The sequence below is a fragment of the Anomaloglossus baeobatrachus genome, chromosome 3 (assembly GCF_048569485.1).
Source record: "Anomaloglossus baeobatrachus isolate aAnoBae1 chromosome 3, aAnoBae1.hap1, whole genome shotgun sequence".
Taxonomy (NCBI): domain Eukaryota; kingdom Metazoa; phylum Chordata; class Amphibia; order Anura; family Aromobatidae; genus Anomaloglossus; species Anomaloglossus baeobatrachus.
The window spans coordinates 146,709,783-146,728,825 of record NC_134355.1 but is presented as its reverse complement, the minus strand read 5'-3'; the positions used below and the strand labels follow the sequence as shown (position 1 = coordinate 146,728,825).

Genomic DNA, 19,043 nt, shown 5'->3' with positions numbered 1-19,043 from the left:
ATCCTTAACCTTAGGATTACCCTTAATGGTGGTAGTGCCTGAGTCTCATGTCTGGCTAAGCTCCCCACCAGAACTGATCTGATTATTTCCTCTCACCAGGGAAGGAAAGGGCAGGAGAGCTGGAAACACAAATAAAGACAAACGGGGGAAAACCAAAACTCTGGCATACTGCAAAAAACAGGAACAATGAGACAGGAGAAAAGCAACAAAAAGACAAAAGTTAACTCCACAACTGCAGACAGCAACAAGTACTAAAACCATCACTTAGTCTGGATCACAACACTTAAAGAGACCAACTAAGATAAACTATAGCTGGCACTAATGTCTGATGATGATAAATAAAATTCACCTGTGTGTAATCAAGTCTCCGAATAAATGCACCTGCTCTGTGATAGTCTCAGTGTTCTATTTAAAGCGCCGATAGCAATATAAAGACCAAGGAACACAACAGGCAGCTCCGTGATACTGTTGTGGAGAAGTGTAAAGCTGTATTTGGTTACAAAAACATTTCCAAAACTTTAAACATCCCAAGGAGCACTGTGCAAGCGATCATATTGAAATGGAAGGAGTATCATACCACTGCAAATCTACCAAGACCCGGCCATCCATCTAAACTTTCATCTCAAACAAGGAGAAGACTGATCAGAGATGCAGCCAAGAGGGCCATGATGACTCTGGATGAACTGCAGAGATCTACAGCTGAGGTGGGAGAGTCTGTCCATAGGACAACAATCAGTCGTACACTGCAGAATACTGGCCTTTATGGAAGAGTGGCAAGGAGAAAGCCATTTATCAAAGATATCCTTAAAAGTGTTGTTTAACACTAGAACTACTGAGGTAGTCATTTTGACTATTTTGCACCATGTATTTCTATATAGGTGTCACGAGTCCAGTAGTTCTAGTGTTAAAGTTTGCCACAAGCCACCTGGGAGACACACAAAACATGTGGAAGAAGGTACTCTGGTCAGATGAAACCAAAATCGAACTATTTGAGCACAATGCCAAACGATATGTTTGGCATAAAAGCAACACAGCTCATCACCCTGAACACAACATCCCCACTGTCAAACATGGTGGTGGCAGCATCATGGTTTGGGTCTGCTTTTCTTCAGCAGAGACAGGGAAGATGGTTAAAATTGATGGGAAGATGGATGGAGCCAAATACAGGACCATTCTTGAAGAAAACCTGTTGGCGTCTGCAAAAGACCAGAGACTGGGACAGAGATTTGTCTTCCAACAAGACAATGATCCCAAACATAAAGCAAAATCTACAATGAAATGGTTCACAAATAAACGTATCCAGGTGTTAGAATGGCCAAGTCAAAGTCCAGACCTGAATCCAATCGAGAATCTGTGGAAAGAGCTGAAAACTGCTGTTAACAAACACTCTCATTCAGCTCGAGCTATTTGCAAAGGAAGAATGGGCAAGAATTTCAGTCTCTCGATGTGCAAAACTGATAGACACATACCCCAAGCGACTTGCAGCTGTAATCACAGTAAAAGGTGGCGATACAAAGTATTATCTTATTGGGGTCGAATAATATTGCATGCCTCACTTTTCAGTTATTTATTTTTTTAAAAAAGTTTTAAATAAGCAATAAATTTTGTTCAACTTCACAATTGTGTCCCACTTGTTGCTGATTCTTCACCATAACATTAGAATTTTTATTTTTACGTTTGAAGCCTGAAATGTACGAAAAGGTTGAAAAATTCAAAGGAGCCAAATACTTTCGCAAGGCACTGTATAATAAGTGGATACATGGCCATGACTTATGTGCTTGAAAAGGGCTTTAGTTTGGAAGCACAAACACTGCACTGGTGAATTAAATTTCCACTTTTCTCAACTTTAATTATAAGAGTGGTACCTCTATTTTTTTATTGGAAGTCTCTAATTAGCAATAACCAAAGGAGTTTATATATAAAGGTGAAGATTGAGAAATGTTTAAACTGTCTAACGACTAACAATTGATCACCATGGATAATGCTGTTAAATGGTTACTGGTGCTTTAGATTGTGAAGTTTACACCATCTACAAGTTGACTTACCTTGCATCAGAAATTTACATCAAAATGTTGCATCTTAGGCAACTCCCTTTTCGCAAAAAATAAATCACAAAAACACCTTTTTTTCTTTTGCAAAGAAACACCCTCTTGTCAAGAGAGGCAAGTAAAATATATAAAACACATAATAAAAGTGGTGCACAGTGTATGTGCAACGGTTTGTCATTAGATCAGTTTCTCATCACATTTCCCTGCACACATTTGCTATTGAAAATGTGTTCCATTAATCTAAATGGCAATGTTTTAGAAGCATTGCAGGTTTGAAAACAAATCTTACACAGATGTACAGAACAATTCCAGAATCTGGCATGTGTTATCATGTCTTTAAGAGGCTTTTTCCATTAATCAATGTCAAAAACAACCTAATCAAGTTCAACGTGATCTCATGTTCACAGTGAGCGGAGACCTTTTTATTGCCTTCATTTTATTGCTTTTATAGACAATATTATCTAGTATTGATTATTGATAGTAAAGACTCAATAAACATAACAAGGTTAGGTATAATAAATTATAGTGAAACAATGATGAAACAAGTATGTTACAAAGAACAATATGTTATAATCGCCAAACAAAACTTTGAAATATTACTAAAGGGGTTGTCCAAGATATGTAAAATGCCATACAGAGACAATGGCCAGTGATTCAGTAATTGGTTGAATATGTCAAGTAGGGTATATGGGATTTGTTGGCTTAACCAATGCAAACAGAATATCAGTGGAAAACAGTGAGGTCATAGTGCTGGAACGAAGGACAAGTTATATTTTAATATTGTATCACTACTGTTGCCAGTATGCAGCATTTTACATATCTCAGTCAAAATGTTGGCGTTTTCTGCTACTTCTGAAAAGTTTACACAAAGTAAGGATCCTTATAAAAAGGAAACAATAAAAAATAATTGATATTCTCTGATGTTCCAGCTATGCCTCTCCAATGGTCTCTGGTAGTATTAGAAGTGACAACCACTCAATCACCAATACCTGACCGCTGAGGTCACAAAGATAAACAGATGACTGGTGTTTGTGTCCAGATCTTCTTTTCCCAGCAGTAAACATCAGAGTAACAGTGCTGGTTAGGTTCCAATGGTAAGCATTGCATTTTTCATTTGCAGAGAACCCCATACTCTGTAAACTTTTCAAAAGCAGTGGAAAACCTCTTCAACAAAGTGTGTGCTTACTTGAGAGTATATAAAATTGCCCAGATTCTCAACCAGAAAAGTTAGCGAGCGTTAGGCAAGTGTCATGCGTTTTCATCTTCAGTTACCATCAGTATGTCATGCGAGTGCTTTGCGAGTATATGTTTTTTTTTCTCACCTGACACTTGCCAATTTTTTTGGCTGATAATCTGTGCGATTTTATATATGCTAATGTGAACGCACCCTTATAGGTACAAAAAAATCCATAAATGCATATAAAATGTTCATTCCAGTTTTAGCCTATTTTGGGGGGAAAAAAATACGGTAAGTGTAGCCTACTAAAATAGCAGCCCTGTTGAGAACCATGAGGCAGATTGCAGTGAAATACCATATACAGTATGAATTCTAAAAAAGCATATATAACACTAACTTAAACTAGCCAGAATAGCTAGGAAGCATCAGTAGTCCTACAGTCCCTATGATTAATAGGTAGTTCTTGTATATTCTACACATACTGTACTGCACCTTAAAGGGAACCCATAACAGTGAAGATGCAACCCAACCTTTAGTATGTTACAGAGCAGGAAGTGTTTAGCAGATGCTAAATTTTGTGGGAAAAAAACTAGATAAACATATAATTTAGTAGTCTAAACCCCTGAAAATTCTTAGGCTTAGGGTTCAGTGGGTGGTTCTGCTCAGTGATTGACAACTATAGTTATACTCATTTGGAGAAGGCTGCAAGTCTTTGAGTAATAACACACACTAGACTAATAATCTCCAAACTGGCAGGAGTTTAGACTAATAAATTACAAAATTACTCAGTTTTCTTTCAACACAATATAACTTCAATCTGCGAAACCTTTTATGCTCTATATCACTTTGCCTGAATATATGACTACATTTTCAATATGACAGATTACCTTTAAGGTTACATATGCTTTATTTTATAATATGTATATATGCAACTTGTAACATCTTGACTATAATAAGAAGTTTGGGCACAGTTTACTGTATTACTATTAGGATTAAAGGGTTAGTCACAAAATCGTAATTTGGTTTCAGTTTCCTGTACATACAGAATTAATCATATATGCCAATACAACTTATTTTTAAATAATTTGGTCAAGCATGCTGAGATGATCCCAATGACCCTGTCTAATAAAACATCTGACAGGCAGCTTGTAAAACAGCTCAGCTATTTTATGCCGAAGATGCGAATTATAACAGCTTCATCTGTACCTAATGACCCTGCCTACGTTATGAAAAACAGATGAATTTATGACTCTGTCTAAACTTCCCCCAAGAGCTTCTCACAGCATTCTCCATGCCCGGCCAGACATGCTGTAGCACATCTCACCTAGTTGATGCTCAGCTCAGCAATGCATGCAAGGGAGAGGATGGTCAAGCACTTAAAGATGCCCATGAACTAACAATGAAATGGGACTTTGAAAATAGCAATAAATAATGGTCAAATAGTGGGCCGTAATTAAAGATGAGCGAACCAGACTTTTGGTGTTCAGTTTTTGGGCCGAACACCGACTTTAAAAAAAATACAGAGTTCAGATTCGAAGTTTGGATGCTTTACGTATGCAAACCACTTGTTCAAGCATCACTGTGCTCAGGTATGCTCAGCCCAGTGAAAGCCTCTTGCACTGTTTGAATGGCTCTCACTGGGGGTAACAACAGCATGATCAGATGTAGTGTGCAACCAAAAAATAAATTGGAAAAAACCCTCCTGCCCTGCCCTGGAAGTATCTGCTTATGGCTGGCTGTATGTGGGTGGAGACTCGAACTGCCAATTAGTGACTTCCTTGGGGTTCGGGCCAAGTCCGAACCAGTGGAAGTTCGGTTCACAATCACCATATCCAAAACCATGAATGGTCACCTCATCCATATAAATAGATCTCAACATGGGAAATATCCATCTCTATCAGGAAGATCACAGGGGAGGAGAGGTGAAGCACATGCAGCACTGTGGAGAAGCAGTGTGTTGCTGGGAAAGATTCAGCAGATAAGAATAAAACCTCCCATTAAGCCCTCTGAAGCGGGATGCACAGAGGGGCAGAGGGAGATGAAAAAGAGATACAATAGTATAAGAAAGAAACTTTTTGTTGGGATTATCTTATGCTTTGTGAAAATATTATTGCCATTGTGGGAATAACCATTTAACATTAAAATTCAGTAAAAGTCTGCCAAATAAATTCCAGCAGCATAATAAACATTTGTAGAATTAATTCAGTATCTGCCCTGAATTAAAACCTACACACAGTAGAACGGAGTTGACCAAATTTTTGATTGAAATCTCCTTCAGCACGCATCATAGCTTCCTCATCAATGTAAACAGCAGGTCTTCTTGATGCTAGGAAATACTGCACTTTTCGGAGATTCCAACCTATTACATACATAAGAAAACCACAGACTGCTGCTGTAGACCTACCAACACCAGCATTGCAGTGAACATAAACTGTGTGGCCATTTTCTAAAAGTCCAAACAGTAGATACACAGCTTGTGGCAACACTCGGACTCTACCTATAAAAAAAAAAGAACAAGAAAAATTGAATTTTTATTAAAGAACTGCAAAGATTTGTTTGAATAGACTAATATAGGTACGGAATATAATTTTACTAGGAATAATTAATATTTATACTTGTATACAATTGGCATATATAAATTTGGTTCACGAAAAAAGTAGACTGCAGTACTGCGTTATCTCCAACTGTCCCCTATATGAATAGTGTAAATTACCTATACTCCTTTCAGATGAGCTCTGCAGAGTATTTCTTAGGAATGTTGGGGGTACCAATGGTCAGACCACAGCGATCAGTAAGTTTTTAGTCTCTCTGTCCAGTCACTAAAATTAGGGTGGCTGATACCTGTATCACCATCCAGTCTGGCAGTATGAGTGTGTATGCTGTCCATAGTATTCAGCTCCCTGTTTCAGCCTATTGGAATGCACCAAACCCTATTAAAGTTCTCAGCTGGAAGCTGCCAGATATAACCTTATGCTCTTCTGGTTTAGATCTGTGTTATTAGCGCCTGTTTAGTGTATGTGTTCACTGTTTTAACCTCGGCTTGTTTAATGATGTTTCTCCTGCCTCACAATTTTGTAGCTTCTCTTGTCTCTTGATTTTTACACAGCTACCAGACCAATCTCATGCTTTGGTTCTCCAGACTGCAGCCCTTCTGTGGAAATAATCCAGTTTACCCCATTATTAGCTCAGATCTCTATACAGGGGTTAAAGGGTGAAAGCTAAAGTTCCCCTGGAATCTAGCACCAAGCCCGTCTGCGGTACCCTTGTTTGGGCCTGTGCCCAATGACAGACATTACAGATTGGCAGTAAAATAGGGCACTGTGGCTTGCAATATGATGGAGTTCTGTGACTGGTGATATAGTTACATAGTTTAGATGGTTGAAAAAAGACATATCCATCAAATTCATACAAGAGATGGGCAATGATAAAGGAATGGGATACAACCATAAAGTATTACCCAGTATGCTCTAAACAGCTAGTTTTCCTCTCTTGATCCAGAGTGTCGATCGACTTGATCAACATTCAGAACAAGAGTTTTATATATGTACAGTTAGGTCCAGAAATATTTGGACAGTGACACAAGTTTTGTTATTTTAGCTGTTTACAAAAACATGTTCAGAAATACAATTATATATATAATATGGGCTGAAAGTGCACACTCCCAGCTGCAATATGAGAGTTTTCACATCCAAATCGGAGAAAGGGTTTAGGAATCATAGCTCTGTAATGCATAGCCTCCTCTTTTTCAAGGGACCAAAAGTAATTGGACAAGGGACTCTAAGGGCTGCAATTAACTCTGAAGGCATCTCCCTCGTTAACCTGTAATCAATGAAGTAGTTAAAAGGTCTGGGGTTGATTACAGGTGTGTGGTTTTGCATTTGGAAGCTGTTGCTGTGACCAGACAACATGCGGTCTAAGGAACTCTCAATTGAGGTGAAGCAGAACATCCTGAGGCTGAAAAAAAAGAAAAAATCCATCAGAGAGATAGCAGACATGCCTGGAGTAGCAAAATCAACAGTCGGGTACATTCTGAGAAAAAAGGAATTGACTGGTGAGCTTGGGAACTCAAAAAGGCTTGGGCGTCCACGGATGACAACAGTGGTGGATGATCGCCGCATACTTTCTTTGGTGAAGAAGAACCCGTTCACAACATCAACTGAAGTCCAGAACACTCTCAGTGAAGTAGGTGTATCTGTCTCTAAGTCAACAGTAAAGAGAAGACTCCATGAAAGTAAATACAAAGGGTTCACATCTAGATGCAAACCATTCATCAATTCCAAAAATAGACAGGCCAGAGTTAAATTTGCTGAAAAACACCTCATGAAGCCAGCCTAGTTCTGGAAAAGTATTCTATGGACAGATGAGACAAAGATCAACCTGTACCAGAATGATGGGAAGAAAAAAGTTTGGAGAAGAAAGGGAATGGCACATGATCCAAGGCACACCACATCCTCTGTAAAACATGGTGGAGGCAACGTGATGGCATGGACATGCATGGCTTTCAATGGCACTGGGTCACTTGTGTTTATTGATGACATAACAGCAGACAAGAGTAGCCGGATGAATTCTGAAGTGTACCGGGATATACTTTCAGCCCAGATTCAGCCAAATGCCGCAAAGTTGATCGGACGGCGCTTCATAGTTTAGATGGACAATGACCCCAAGCATACAGCCAAAGCTACCCAGGAGTTCATGAGTGCAAAAAAGTGGAACATTCTGCAATGGCCAAGTCAATCACCAGATCTTAACCCAATTGAGCATGCATTTCACTTGCTCAAATCCAGACTTAAGACGGAAAGACCCACAAACAAGCAAGACCTGAAGGCTGCGGCTGTAAAGGCCTGGCAAAGCATTAAGAAGGAGAAAACCCAGCGTTTGGTGATGTCCATGGGTTCCAGACTTAAGGCAGTGATTGCCTCCAAAGGATTTGCAACAAAATATTGAAAATAAAAATATTTTGTTTGGGTTTGGTTTATTTGTCCAATTACTTTTGACCTCCTAAAATGTGGAGTGTTTGTAAAGAAATGTGTACAATTCCTACAATTTCTATCAGATATTTTTGTTCAAACCTTCAAATTAAACGTTACAATCTGCACTTGAATTCTGTTGTACAGATTTCAAATCCCATGTGGTGGCATGCAGAGCCCAACTCGCGAAAATTGTGTCACTGTCCAAATATTTCTGGACCTAACTGTATATAAGCATCTAATCCCTTTCAGAAACCAACCACCTGTGTTAGGCTGCTTCACAGATGTGTAGTTATCATGGTAAAGAAGCTTTGTCACATTGTTATGACTAAACTCTTTCACTCACATGAGGACAAACAAACCAGGGGAGATGTTAACTACAGGTTCTTCTACATCATCAATGAGTACCCGAAACCTGACCCTGTTTTGTCCCTGCCTGACCGTGGAGATTGGCACCCTAAAGTTATGCAACGGTGCCTCCACTCAACTTTGGCTCACCCTGAGTGTCTTTAACTGCATTCTAAACTATAAACCAAGTGTAGCACAAAATACCAATAAACATAAAAAGTGCACACAGGCAACTGGTGAGACACAGGTCTAAAGATGTGTTCACACAGTTGTACAGGGAAGAAACAGAAGAAACTGTAGTACAGGGAAGACAAAAAAAAATTGAAAGAAACACAAATAGACTTACAGATTAAGTGGAACCTTTCCAAATCCTAACTGAAATAGAATGGGAGAATTCTAGGATATGAAACACACAAGTTGCTGAGAAAAGCAAAAGTGAGAACTCAGCAAGATTATCCTGAACTGAGGAGCTGGGATTACAAGTATGCACCAACCTAAGAATATAGCCAGAACAGAGGCATGTGCATGGCGAGTATAAACAGCTCCTCCCAAGATGTGATCCAACAGAGCTTGCATCCCGGGCTTACATCACAGAGGATAACCACCTCTGCGACACATACCAGCCATTGACTACATGTCCAGAAGCCATCTTACAATATAAATGCACACACATTTTTATTTTTTTTTTTAAACTTCAAAGTGGCCAGAAAACAATGTTACCAGAGAGTCCATACTATATTGAGATACTGAGGACAGGAGCAAATAAGTATTTTACACCACTCAATTATCACAGTTTTATTTTCTTGGATATTGTTTTGATTCTCGTAGGTTCTCCAAATTTCTTTCTTAACTTTAGAAATAGCATTTACATTTGTGAGTCTGTCTAAAAACCACAGATGAATGTCAAAATAAGTCATGTTTAAATTTTAGTTTACAATAAATATCAAGTTATAATTAGTGACTATAGATTTAGCTCTGTGGGTATCCTATTACAAAGTACCAGCCTGCTGATATACTACTCTGAAGAAAAGTCAACATATTCTTTGAAATCCGTCAGTTTAATTGTGATAAATTCAGAGGGTAACTTCATATTAGCATTAAATCGCACATTTCTTCTTCCTACAAAAAGACAATGAACTTCAGAAGTCAGTAACTCATGTTTTTCCAGCATAGAAATCTACAATCTTTTACAAACTTTCATTATTTTAGAGTTTGATTTTCCCATCTAATGTGGCTATTGCTTCACTCTTCCATACAAATATAGATTTGTTATATGCAACATATCTGCACCAGTTATCAATAAGGTCAAACATATTTAGTGGGTTAATAGTAAATAGTTTTTAACTAATCAGCTCAGTTATACACGTTGAATTGTACATGGGAGTCTAGTATAGGCGGTAGAAAAAACGGTATCAAAAAGCCCAACAAAAATGTTGGCTTTATTCAATATTACAAACATGATAGAAGTCATGATAGAAACAAAGAGCCTCTTATATATTTTATGCAAATACACTTAACCAAAAAAACAGTTTAGCTGGTGATCTGATCAATGAGATTCCCATCAATCCCAAAAATGGGGCCCAAAATCCTCTGTGTAATTGGAGTGGTAAGGAAAATGCACAACTCTTTTAGGGAACATATGGAAATAATTATTCTTCCATAAAACTAAATCGTGTAGTGTTCCATTCTCTTTGGAACTAGACTCTTTTTTTTGGGGATTCATTAGGTTTACAGTGATCATGGCTACAACCAGGGCCAGAGTCACTACCCGGCACACCCAGGCAAGTGCTGGGGCTCTGGACAAACAATTATCTCTGTAATTATTCTGGCATTTGGCAAATATAAATAATTTTGGTAATCTTAATTTACCTAAAACAGGAAAGGGTTATTCTTATTTTATGTTAGATAGTGAGAAAAACATACATATGTGTCTTTGTAGATAGTGTATGTAAATGTCTGGTTTCAACTGTACATCATAGCCATAAATGGACAAATATAACTTAGAATAAATTAGAATAAAAACAATGCCTAAAAAATACACTGCAGTAAATAAATAAATAGAAAGACATGTAAAATACATAGCGTACTTAGTAGACATTTTATTAATCTATCCCACCGCGATATGGTGTACCCAATCAGCATGGTCCCTAACTCTGCTGATTCTACTTGCTATATGCTAACAGGCCTCAAAACAGACTCGGTCAGAGCAGAACCTGTGTCTGACTATGTTTATCACCTGCCTGTGAAAAACTGAGTAGGTAAGGTTCACAACTCAAAGGGGCAGCCACAACTCCAAATGTACTGAGGACAAAAAAGTGAAGCAAAACCAAAAACAAGGGGCAGCACATCTGATAGTATAAGTATTATAAGAAGGTCACTGGGAGAATCCAGGAAAAGATAAATGTATCATCAAGGTTGATAGCCTTGGTGATGCAAGCCAAAAAACAGGCTCTAGCATGCTAAATGCTGATAGGTTTAACAGGGCGTGACAGGACCGGGTTTACGAGCAGTCAGAGAGATGGGTAGGAATGACTTCTCACAAATCCCCATCCTGGGGTGTAGTTTTTCAAGTAAGTTGGAGACATGTAGTCTCAGTCTGTGGCAGTGTGACTCCTGTTAACCCATTCACCCCCGGGCAATTTTCCATATTTAATTTTCATTTTTTCCTCACCTTCTTCCGAGAGCCATAACGTTTTTATTTTTCCGGCAATGTTGCCATATGAGGGCTTATTGTTTGTGAGACAAGTTGTAGTTTTGAATGAAACCATTAGTTTTACCATATAGTGTACTGGAAAAAGATTTAAAAAAATCCATTCCAAATGTGGAGAAATAGTAAAAAAAAAGTGAAATTCCATAATGGTTTTGGGGATTTTTTTTGTTCACCATGTTCAAGTAAAACTGACATACCAGTATGATGTCTAACATCAGTATGAGTGAGTTCATAGATACCAAACATGTATACTTTTATCTAAGGGGTGAAAAAAAAATCAGAAGTTTGTCCTAAAAAAGAATAGCGCTTTTGTTGCCATTTTCCGAGACCTATAGCTTTCTCATTTTTCAGGATCTGGAGCCAAATCATAGCTTATTTTTGCGTCTTGAGCTGATGTTTTTAATTTTAATTAAAATGAAATTAAAATTTCCATGTTATTACAGCGTTAAGGAGGACAGCTCTAAATTTGGATAGCATTAGATGTTGGTTATTGGGCTAACACATTTTTTAATTGGATTTGGAAATCTGCAAGGTGAGATCGATGTGTCTTTTTCTCTTGTATTCTCCAATTTTTATAAACAATCCTTTCTCTATGTGTGTTAAAGAAAATGAACACATGTACATCCGGTGTGATATTAATTAAGAAGTAAGTGTAATTCTTTACATAAAATGTTATGAACATTAAGAAAAGAAGACATAGGTTCATACCTAGTTGGTATGTGGTTAGGTGCATGCTAAAGGAGCTTGGTCTGACCATGTTATTAGGCCTAGTGCATGTCAGGGATTAGTTATAAGGATCATTAATTAGTGAGGCAGAAATGTGCAATTAATTTCAATTACAGAGGGGTGACTGAAAGCTGTGGTTACATGCGCCAATCTTACCTGCCATTTTGAAAACAGGAAAGTCAAGATCATTCCCCAAACACATTTGTTGAAATATAGAAAAAAGTATACACTCTCTTTATCTGTCTCTATAGGAGCGCCCAGCTTACATGCCTTTTGGGCTTTCTGTTTGCCCGGGGATGGTGTGCTCCTGAAGAATGACAGCTCAAGTTGGTAGCATGATTGAGTTGCCGACCTAAACTGTGTGCTCTCTTAGTCTGCAAGCAAAGGCAGATTTGCTTTTGAAGCATTGGAACTCAGCGGCTTAGAAAATAGCCTGACCCAGAGATCTGGCCAGCTTTAGAGCAGCTTTTGTAAACTCTATGGCGAAAAGCTATCCTGGCCTCCTCTGTCAGACTGCTGAGATAGCCAGTAATCGAGGCTATGAGCAGTAAACTATAGAATTAAAAATTCCTGTGATCTTTAGAATGGAGAGGATTTTTAATAAGAGGTCAAAATTGTTTGTTTACAAGCACTTTCCAATTTTACCAATTTATGATACTGAGAACACTCCTTTTTTAAGGACCTTATTTTTTGTTGTTTTTTTTACCCTTAGACATTCCATTGGTTAAAAAAGTTAGAAATGTATTGGACAAGTTGAACTTTTCAAGGTGAAATTTTAGGCTATAGGTGTTAAAATTAGCAAATAAATTTAAATGAAATTAAATGAATGGGCTAAGTTCCAATTGTCCAAAATTCTGATATTTATATTAGATTTCTAGCAGCATGAGCCATATTTCTCCACAAGTATACACATTTTTGAGTGATGAGACAGATACTTCACTGCAAGTCCAAAGGGGATCCCAACAGAGAGTACGTCAGCATCACTAAATTATTAGCAAATATCTCTACTCTATAGAATACTGAGTGGAAAGAGAAATCACTTCCCATCTGTGCAGGTAATCTGAAAGTGCTTTATCTCTCATTTGGAAGAAACATTATCTTTGTTATATAGCCACAGTGGAAAAACTGGTTTCAACACGCTTCAAAATGTTCTTATTCCTTGCTCTGATCTCGTTACAATTGTAACAGTCATGTTTCCATAACCTGGGAAATGAAGGAAATTGCCCTAAATAAAAGTAATTTATATTTGATGTTGAATGGCACATACCGGCGATGCAAAATGTTCAAGGAAAATGATCGATGCTGGCATTGATTTCTCTTTCATATTCTCATTAGGAAGGGTTGAAGAAAGCTAATAAGTTTTCATGCCGCAGTCACCATGAGTTCCAGCTTCATTTAAGGCTTAATATATAGAAAGTAAAAGGACCACTTAACTGTATTCTTATGTTTTTTCCATACTATAAATTACAACATAAATGACAACTCCGTTAACAAGCCATAGAGACACCGAAAGACCCTCATGTGAAAGAAGTGGTATACTGGCAACCTCCCCAACTGTCCAAATATCCATCTTTTTTTTTCACAGATCTCTAATATGATATATAGAACGCTCTTAGGAATCTCTGGAAATCCTGATAGCTTGTTTATGGGGAATGAGTACTATTAGTTACAATAACCTTTCCAATTTTCTAAATGACAGAAATGTCCCTGCTGTTCTTTTTGAATAGTAGAAAGAAAAATGTGATAATTTACTGTGACACGAGGCGGTTCTGCCTTGTGGCATCCACATTACCAAAATTTAAGTTGACACAATACCATTATTCACATTCTGAACACAAAAATAAAAGATAACGTCATAACAATCATGTCCTCCATTAGATGTATTACTTAACTAGAAAATAATTCCTATATTATAACTGAATACAACTATGCCCTGGCCTATAGTGGAGACGTCTATCAGACAAATAACCCTATAAATAAGACCCTCTATATAACCTAACACTTCTTTAGTCTTAGAATTTATAAAGATTTCAAAAGTTAAAAGTTAAAAGGTCTGATTTAATATCCACAGTTATATTATACCCATGCTCAGCATATTTTCTATCCTTCAGTAAAGGTTAAATCATGTATGAATTTACATTATGTATCTCTGGTTGCCCTCAACCCTTTATTAAAATACATAACATGTATAATAGAGATTTTGAGTAAAGGGTTATCCCCATCTTCATAGATTGTTATTGCTGCGTTTGTAAATAAAGCACTAACAATTTTGCAAATTACTGCTTGTTAACATTTTTAGCCGTTCTTGAGGTATTAACATTCTTTTGATTGCAGCTTGTTGCTTTGCAGACAACGTAACATGCTCAATGCTTACAAGATCTTTTCAATTGATCTTGAGAGCAGTGGTTCGAAGTTGGCTAGGATTGCAGGAGAACACAGTTATCTCCTAAATGTAGCCAGTTGCAGGGCAGTGCTTACAAGACAGACTGCTAGACAGCAACGGTCGGTCTCCATGCAACAAGTTGTAAACAAGTCTTAATATCTCAAGAATGGCTGCAAATTTCTACAATCAGTAAATTGCAAAACAGCTTGTGTCTGCAAACACTATCCCTCAAAATCCCTCTATGAAGATGGGATAACTCTTTAAATCATTAACAGGTAGAAAAAAAGCTTCAAGCTGCATATGATCTGCAGTATAACAAGTTCTCTGAAGAAATTTGCCATTGTATATAACACACGTACACAGACAGAAGAGATAGAAAACAAATAGTGGTCATAAACGGTACATTCTCTAAATGGGCTATAGTCAGAAGTGGGGTGCCACAGGGATCTGTGCTAGGACCGATTCTTTTTAATCTCTTTATTAATGACCTTGTGGATGAGATTGATAGTAAAGTGTCAGTCTGTGCTGATGACACCAAACTATGTAGGATATTAAAAACTGACCTTGATAGTACAATATTACAAAACGATCTGGATAAAATGTCGAAATGGGCAGATACTTGGCAAATGAGATTTAATGTTGATAAACGTAAAGTAAAGCACCTAGGACAGAGTAATCCTATAGCTGCGTATATATTAAATGGAAGTAAACTCAGGACTACAGAACAGGAGAAAGACTTGGCTATTCTGGTTACAAGTAAGCTGAGCAGCAGCACTCAATGTCAGGCAGTAGCTGCTAAAGCAAACAATATTTTAGGGTGTATAAAAAAAGAGATTAGATCCCGTGATCCCAACGTATTGTTACCCCTCTATAAATCACTTGTAAGGCCACATCTACAATATGGGATCTAGTTTTGGGCTCCACATTTTAAAAAGGGCATTCAGAAGTTAAAATCTGTTCAAAGGAGGGTAACTAGACTGCTACAAGGAATGGAAAGCCTCACATATGATGAGAGGTTGAAGACGTTAGATTTGTTTAACTTAGAAAAAAGAAGTCTCAGAGGAGATCTCATTTATATGTATAAATACATGTGTGGTCAATATAAAGGACTGGCCTGTGACTTATTCCTTCCTAAGACAATACTAAGGACCAGGGGGCATACACTGCAAGTGGAAGAAAACTGATTCCGGCAGCTAAATAGGAAAGGGTTCTTTACAGTTAGAGCAGCTAGACTGTGGAATGCCCTACCACAAGAGGTAGTAATGGCAGGTACTATAACAACTTTTAAAAACGGGCAGGATGATTTCCTCAGTACACACAACATTGTTAGTTATAAATGACTTAGTGACAAAATGTAGTGCTGAAAACACCGCCGCTCCGGTCACCTCCACGCAGCAACTGAAGACAGCCACGCGATCAGCTGAGCTGTCACTGAGGTTACCCGCTGTCACTGGATACAGCGTTGGCCGCGGGTAACCTCAGTGACAGCTCAGCTAGCTAATCGCGCTACTCACCACAGTTGCTGCGTGGAGCTGACAGGAGCGGCGGTGAGTAGCGCAATCAGCTGATCTGTCACTGAGGTTACCCGCGGCCACCGCTGCATCCACCGCTGGATCCAGGTAACCTCAGTGACAACTCAGCTGATCGCGTGGCTGTCTTCAGTTGCTGCGTGGAGGTGACGTGAGCGGCGGTGTCTTCAGCAGCTCCGGTCACCTCCATGCAGCAGAGCTGGATGCGACGCTGGAGGTCCGTGGATTACGCCAGACATGGAGGGCTTTTTCGGGCTTATTAAAGTGGTGAACCAGGGTATATGTTTGTGGTTTTTATTTCTAATAAAGGATTTTTTCGGGTGTGTGTGTTTATTTACTGTCACTTACAGATTAATCATGGAAGGTTTCTCGGGGAGACGCCTGACATGATTAATCTAGGATTTAGTGGCAGCTATGGGCTGCCAATAACTCCTTATTACCCCGATTTGCCAACGCACAAGGGCAAATCGGGAAGAGCCGGGTACAGTCCCAGAACTGTCGCATATAATGTATGCGGCAATTCTGGGCGGCTGTTGGCTGATATTGTTAGGCTGTGGGGCTCCCCATAACGTGGAGCTCCCCATCCTGAGAATACCAGCCTTCAGCTGTATGGCTTTATCTGGCTGGTTTTAAAATTGGGGGGGACCGCACGCCGTTTTTTTAAATTATTTAATTATATATTTCACTGCACAGTATAGACACGCCCACCGGCTGCTGTGATTGGGTGCAGTGAGACACCTGTCACTCAGCGTGGGGGTGTGTCTCACTGCAACCAACCATAGGCGCCGGTGGGCGGGGAAAGCAGGGAATACGAGATTGTTTAATGGGCGGCCGGCTTTTTCAAAATAGTAAAAGCCGCCGGAGCAGTGTGAACGCCATGCAGCGCTGCGCCGGGGATCAGGGATCAGTGAGTATATGAGAGAGGGCTGCTCAATTCAGTTACTCAGGGGATTAGCGGTCACCGGTGAGTCCTTCACGAGTGACCGCTAATCAGGACGCGACACAGACAGAGCCGCAGCATGGCAATGAAGTCGTGTGAAGTTAACTAGAGTTCATTCTGATCGTGCGGCTCTTTCTGTGTCTGCTGTCATCTGCCATTCAGCTCTGCTACATGGCTGTCTGTGTTTGCTGTTAGCGGCCATGTAGCAGAGCTGAATTGGCAGATGACATAGTAAAAACGCATCCCTACACATTACACACGCTTGGCAAGTCAATAAATAAAAAAAAAAAAAAAAAAAAAAGGTGCCCAATGCATACGTCACAGAACACATGATCTAAAGGATCGCACACAAAGTTGATCAATTTAATATAGACTGCTAACGCACGTGTGACAGCAAATGAACGACCTACGTGCAATCTCTTAACATCCCGTATGCAACCTGGGCGTGTCACATCGCAAATGCGATTGTACAACTAATTGCAACGTGTAAAGCAGGCTTTAGACATCATTTTACTATTACGCTATGTCATTTTCTTTGGTTGTTATGTGTCCCCACGGTTACAGACTACAAACAAACTTCTATAATGTGAACCTCCAGTCATAAACATATGTCTGCACCTTTCTATTTATAAGAAAGTTTACTGAACATTATTTTTATATACATACACATACATATATATATACATACACAGTGCCTACAAGTAGTATTCAACCCCCTGCAGATTTAGCAGGTTTACACATTTGGAATTAACTTGGCATTGTGACATTTGGACTGTAGATCAGCCTGGAAGTGTGAAATGCACTACAGCAAAAAAGAATGTTATTTCTTTTTTTTTTTTTTTTTTTTTAAATTGTGAAAAGTTTATTCAGAGGGTCATTTATTATTCAACCCCTCAAACCACAAGAATTCTGTTTGGTTCCCCTAAAGTATTAAAGGGGTGGTTCACCCATATTTTTTATTGTCTAGATCGATATTATATTGAGAAACAATGTTTCTCTCAAATACCTTGTGTTGTCAATAGTGCCTGTGAGAGGCGCTATTGCAGACCGCTGCTCCCCGTCCAGTGACGTACCCGTCCAATGCTGCCTCGTCACATCCGTGCAGCCGGCTACAGTCTTCCAGACTCTGAGCTGTGAGCGGTGTTTCACTGCTGTCACAGCCCATCTGCTCCCTCCTCCTCCCTCCTCCCTCCTAGCACAGCACCGCGCATCTCCTGCTCCCCCCTCCCTCCTCGCAGAACGCTGCAAGCAAGAGACGTGCTGTGAGGGAGGAGGGAGCAGGGAGCAGATGGGCTCAGAATGCAGCCGGCTGCACGGATGTGACGAGGCAGCATTGGACGGGTACGTCACTGGACGGGGAGCAGCGGTCTGCAATAGCGCCTCTCACAGGCACTATTGACAACACAAGGTATTTGAGAGAAACATTGTTTCTCAATATAATATCGATCTAGACAATAAAAAAAATGGGTGAACCACCCCTTTAAGAAGTATTTCAGGCACAAAGAACAATGAGCTTCACATGTTTGGATTAATTATCTCTTTTTCCAGCCTTTTCTGACTAATTAAGACCCTCCCCAAACTTGTGAACAGCACTCATACTTGGTCAACATGGGAAAGACAAAGGAGCATTCCAAGGCCATCAGAGACAAGATCGTGGAGGGTCACAAGGCTGGCAAGGGGTACAAAACCCTTTCCAAGGAGTTGGGCCTACCTGTCTTCACTGTTGGGAGCATCATCCGGAAGTGGAAGGCTTATGGAACTACTGTTAGCCTTCCACGGCCTGGACAGCCTTTGAAAGTTTCCACCCGTGCCGAGGCCAGGCTTGTCTGAAGAGTCAAGGCTAGCCCAAGGACAACAAGGAAGGAGCTCCGGGAAGATCTCATGGCAGTGGGGACATTGGTTTCAGTCAATACCATAAGTAACGTACTCCACCGCAATGGTCTCCGTTCCAGACGAGCCCGTAAGGTACCTTTACTTTCAAAGCGTCATGTCAAGGCTCGTCTACAGTTTGCTCATGATCACTTGGAGGACTCTGAGACAGACTGGTTCAAGGTTCTTTGGTCTGATGAGACCAAGATCGAGATCTTTGGTGCCAACCACACACGTGACGTTTGGAGACTGGATGGCACTGCATACGACCCCAAGAATACCATCCCTACAGTCAAGCATGGTGGTGGCAGCATCATGCTGTGGGGCTGTTTCTCAGCCAAGGGGC

At 39.6% G+C, this 19,043-nt stretch overlaps 1 protein-coding gene across 2 annotated transcripts in view; it reads right to left on the bottom strand.

The window, feature by feature from the left end:
• Positions 1–3,805: 3,805 nt before the first annotated feature.
• EPM2A (EPM2A glucan phosphatase, laforin) overlaps positions 3,806–19,043 on the bottom strand; it is a 135,378-nt gene continuing 120,140 nt past the window's right edge. For both annotated transcript variants that reach the window (XM_075339511.1, XM_075339510.1), the window contains one exon: positions 3,806–5,722. In XM_075339511.1, coding sequence (XP_075195626.1) covers positions 5,445–5,722 — 278 coding nt within the window. In that variant the 3' untranslated portion in view covers positions 3,806–5,444. The remainder of the gene's footprint in view (positions 5,723–19,043) is intronic.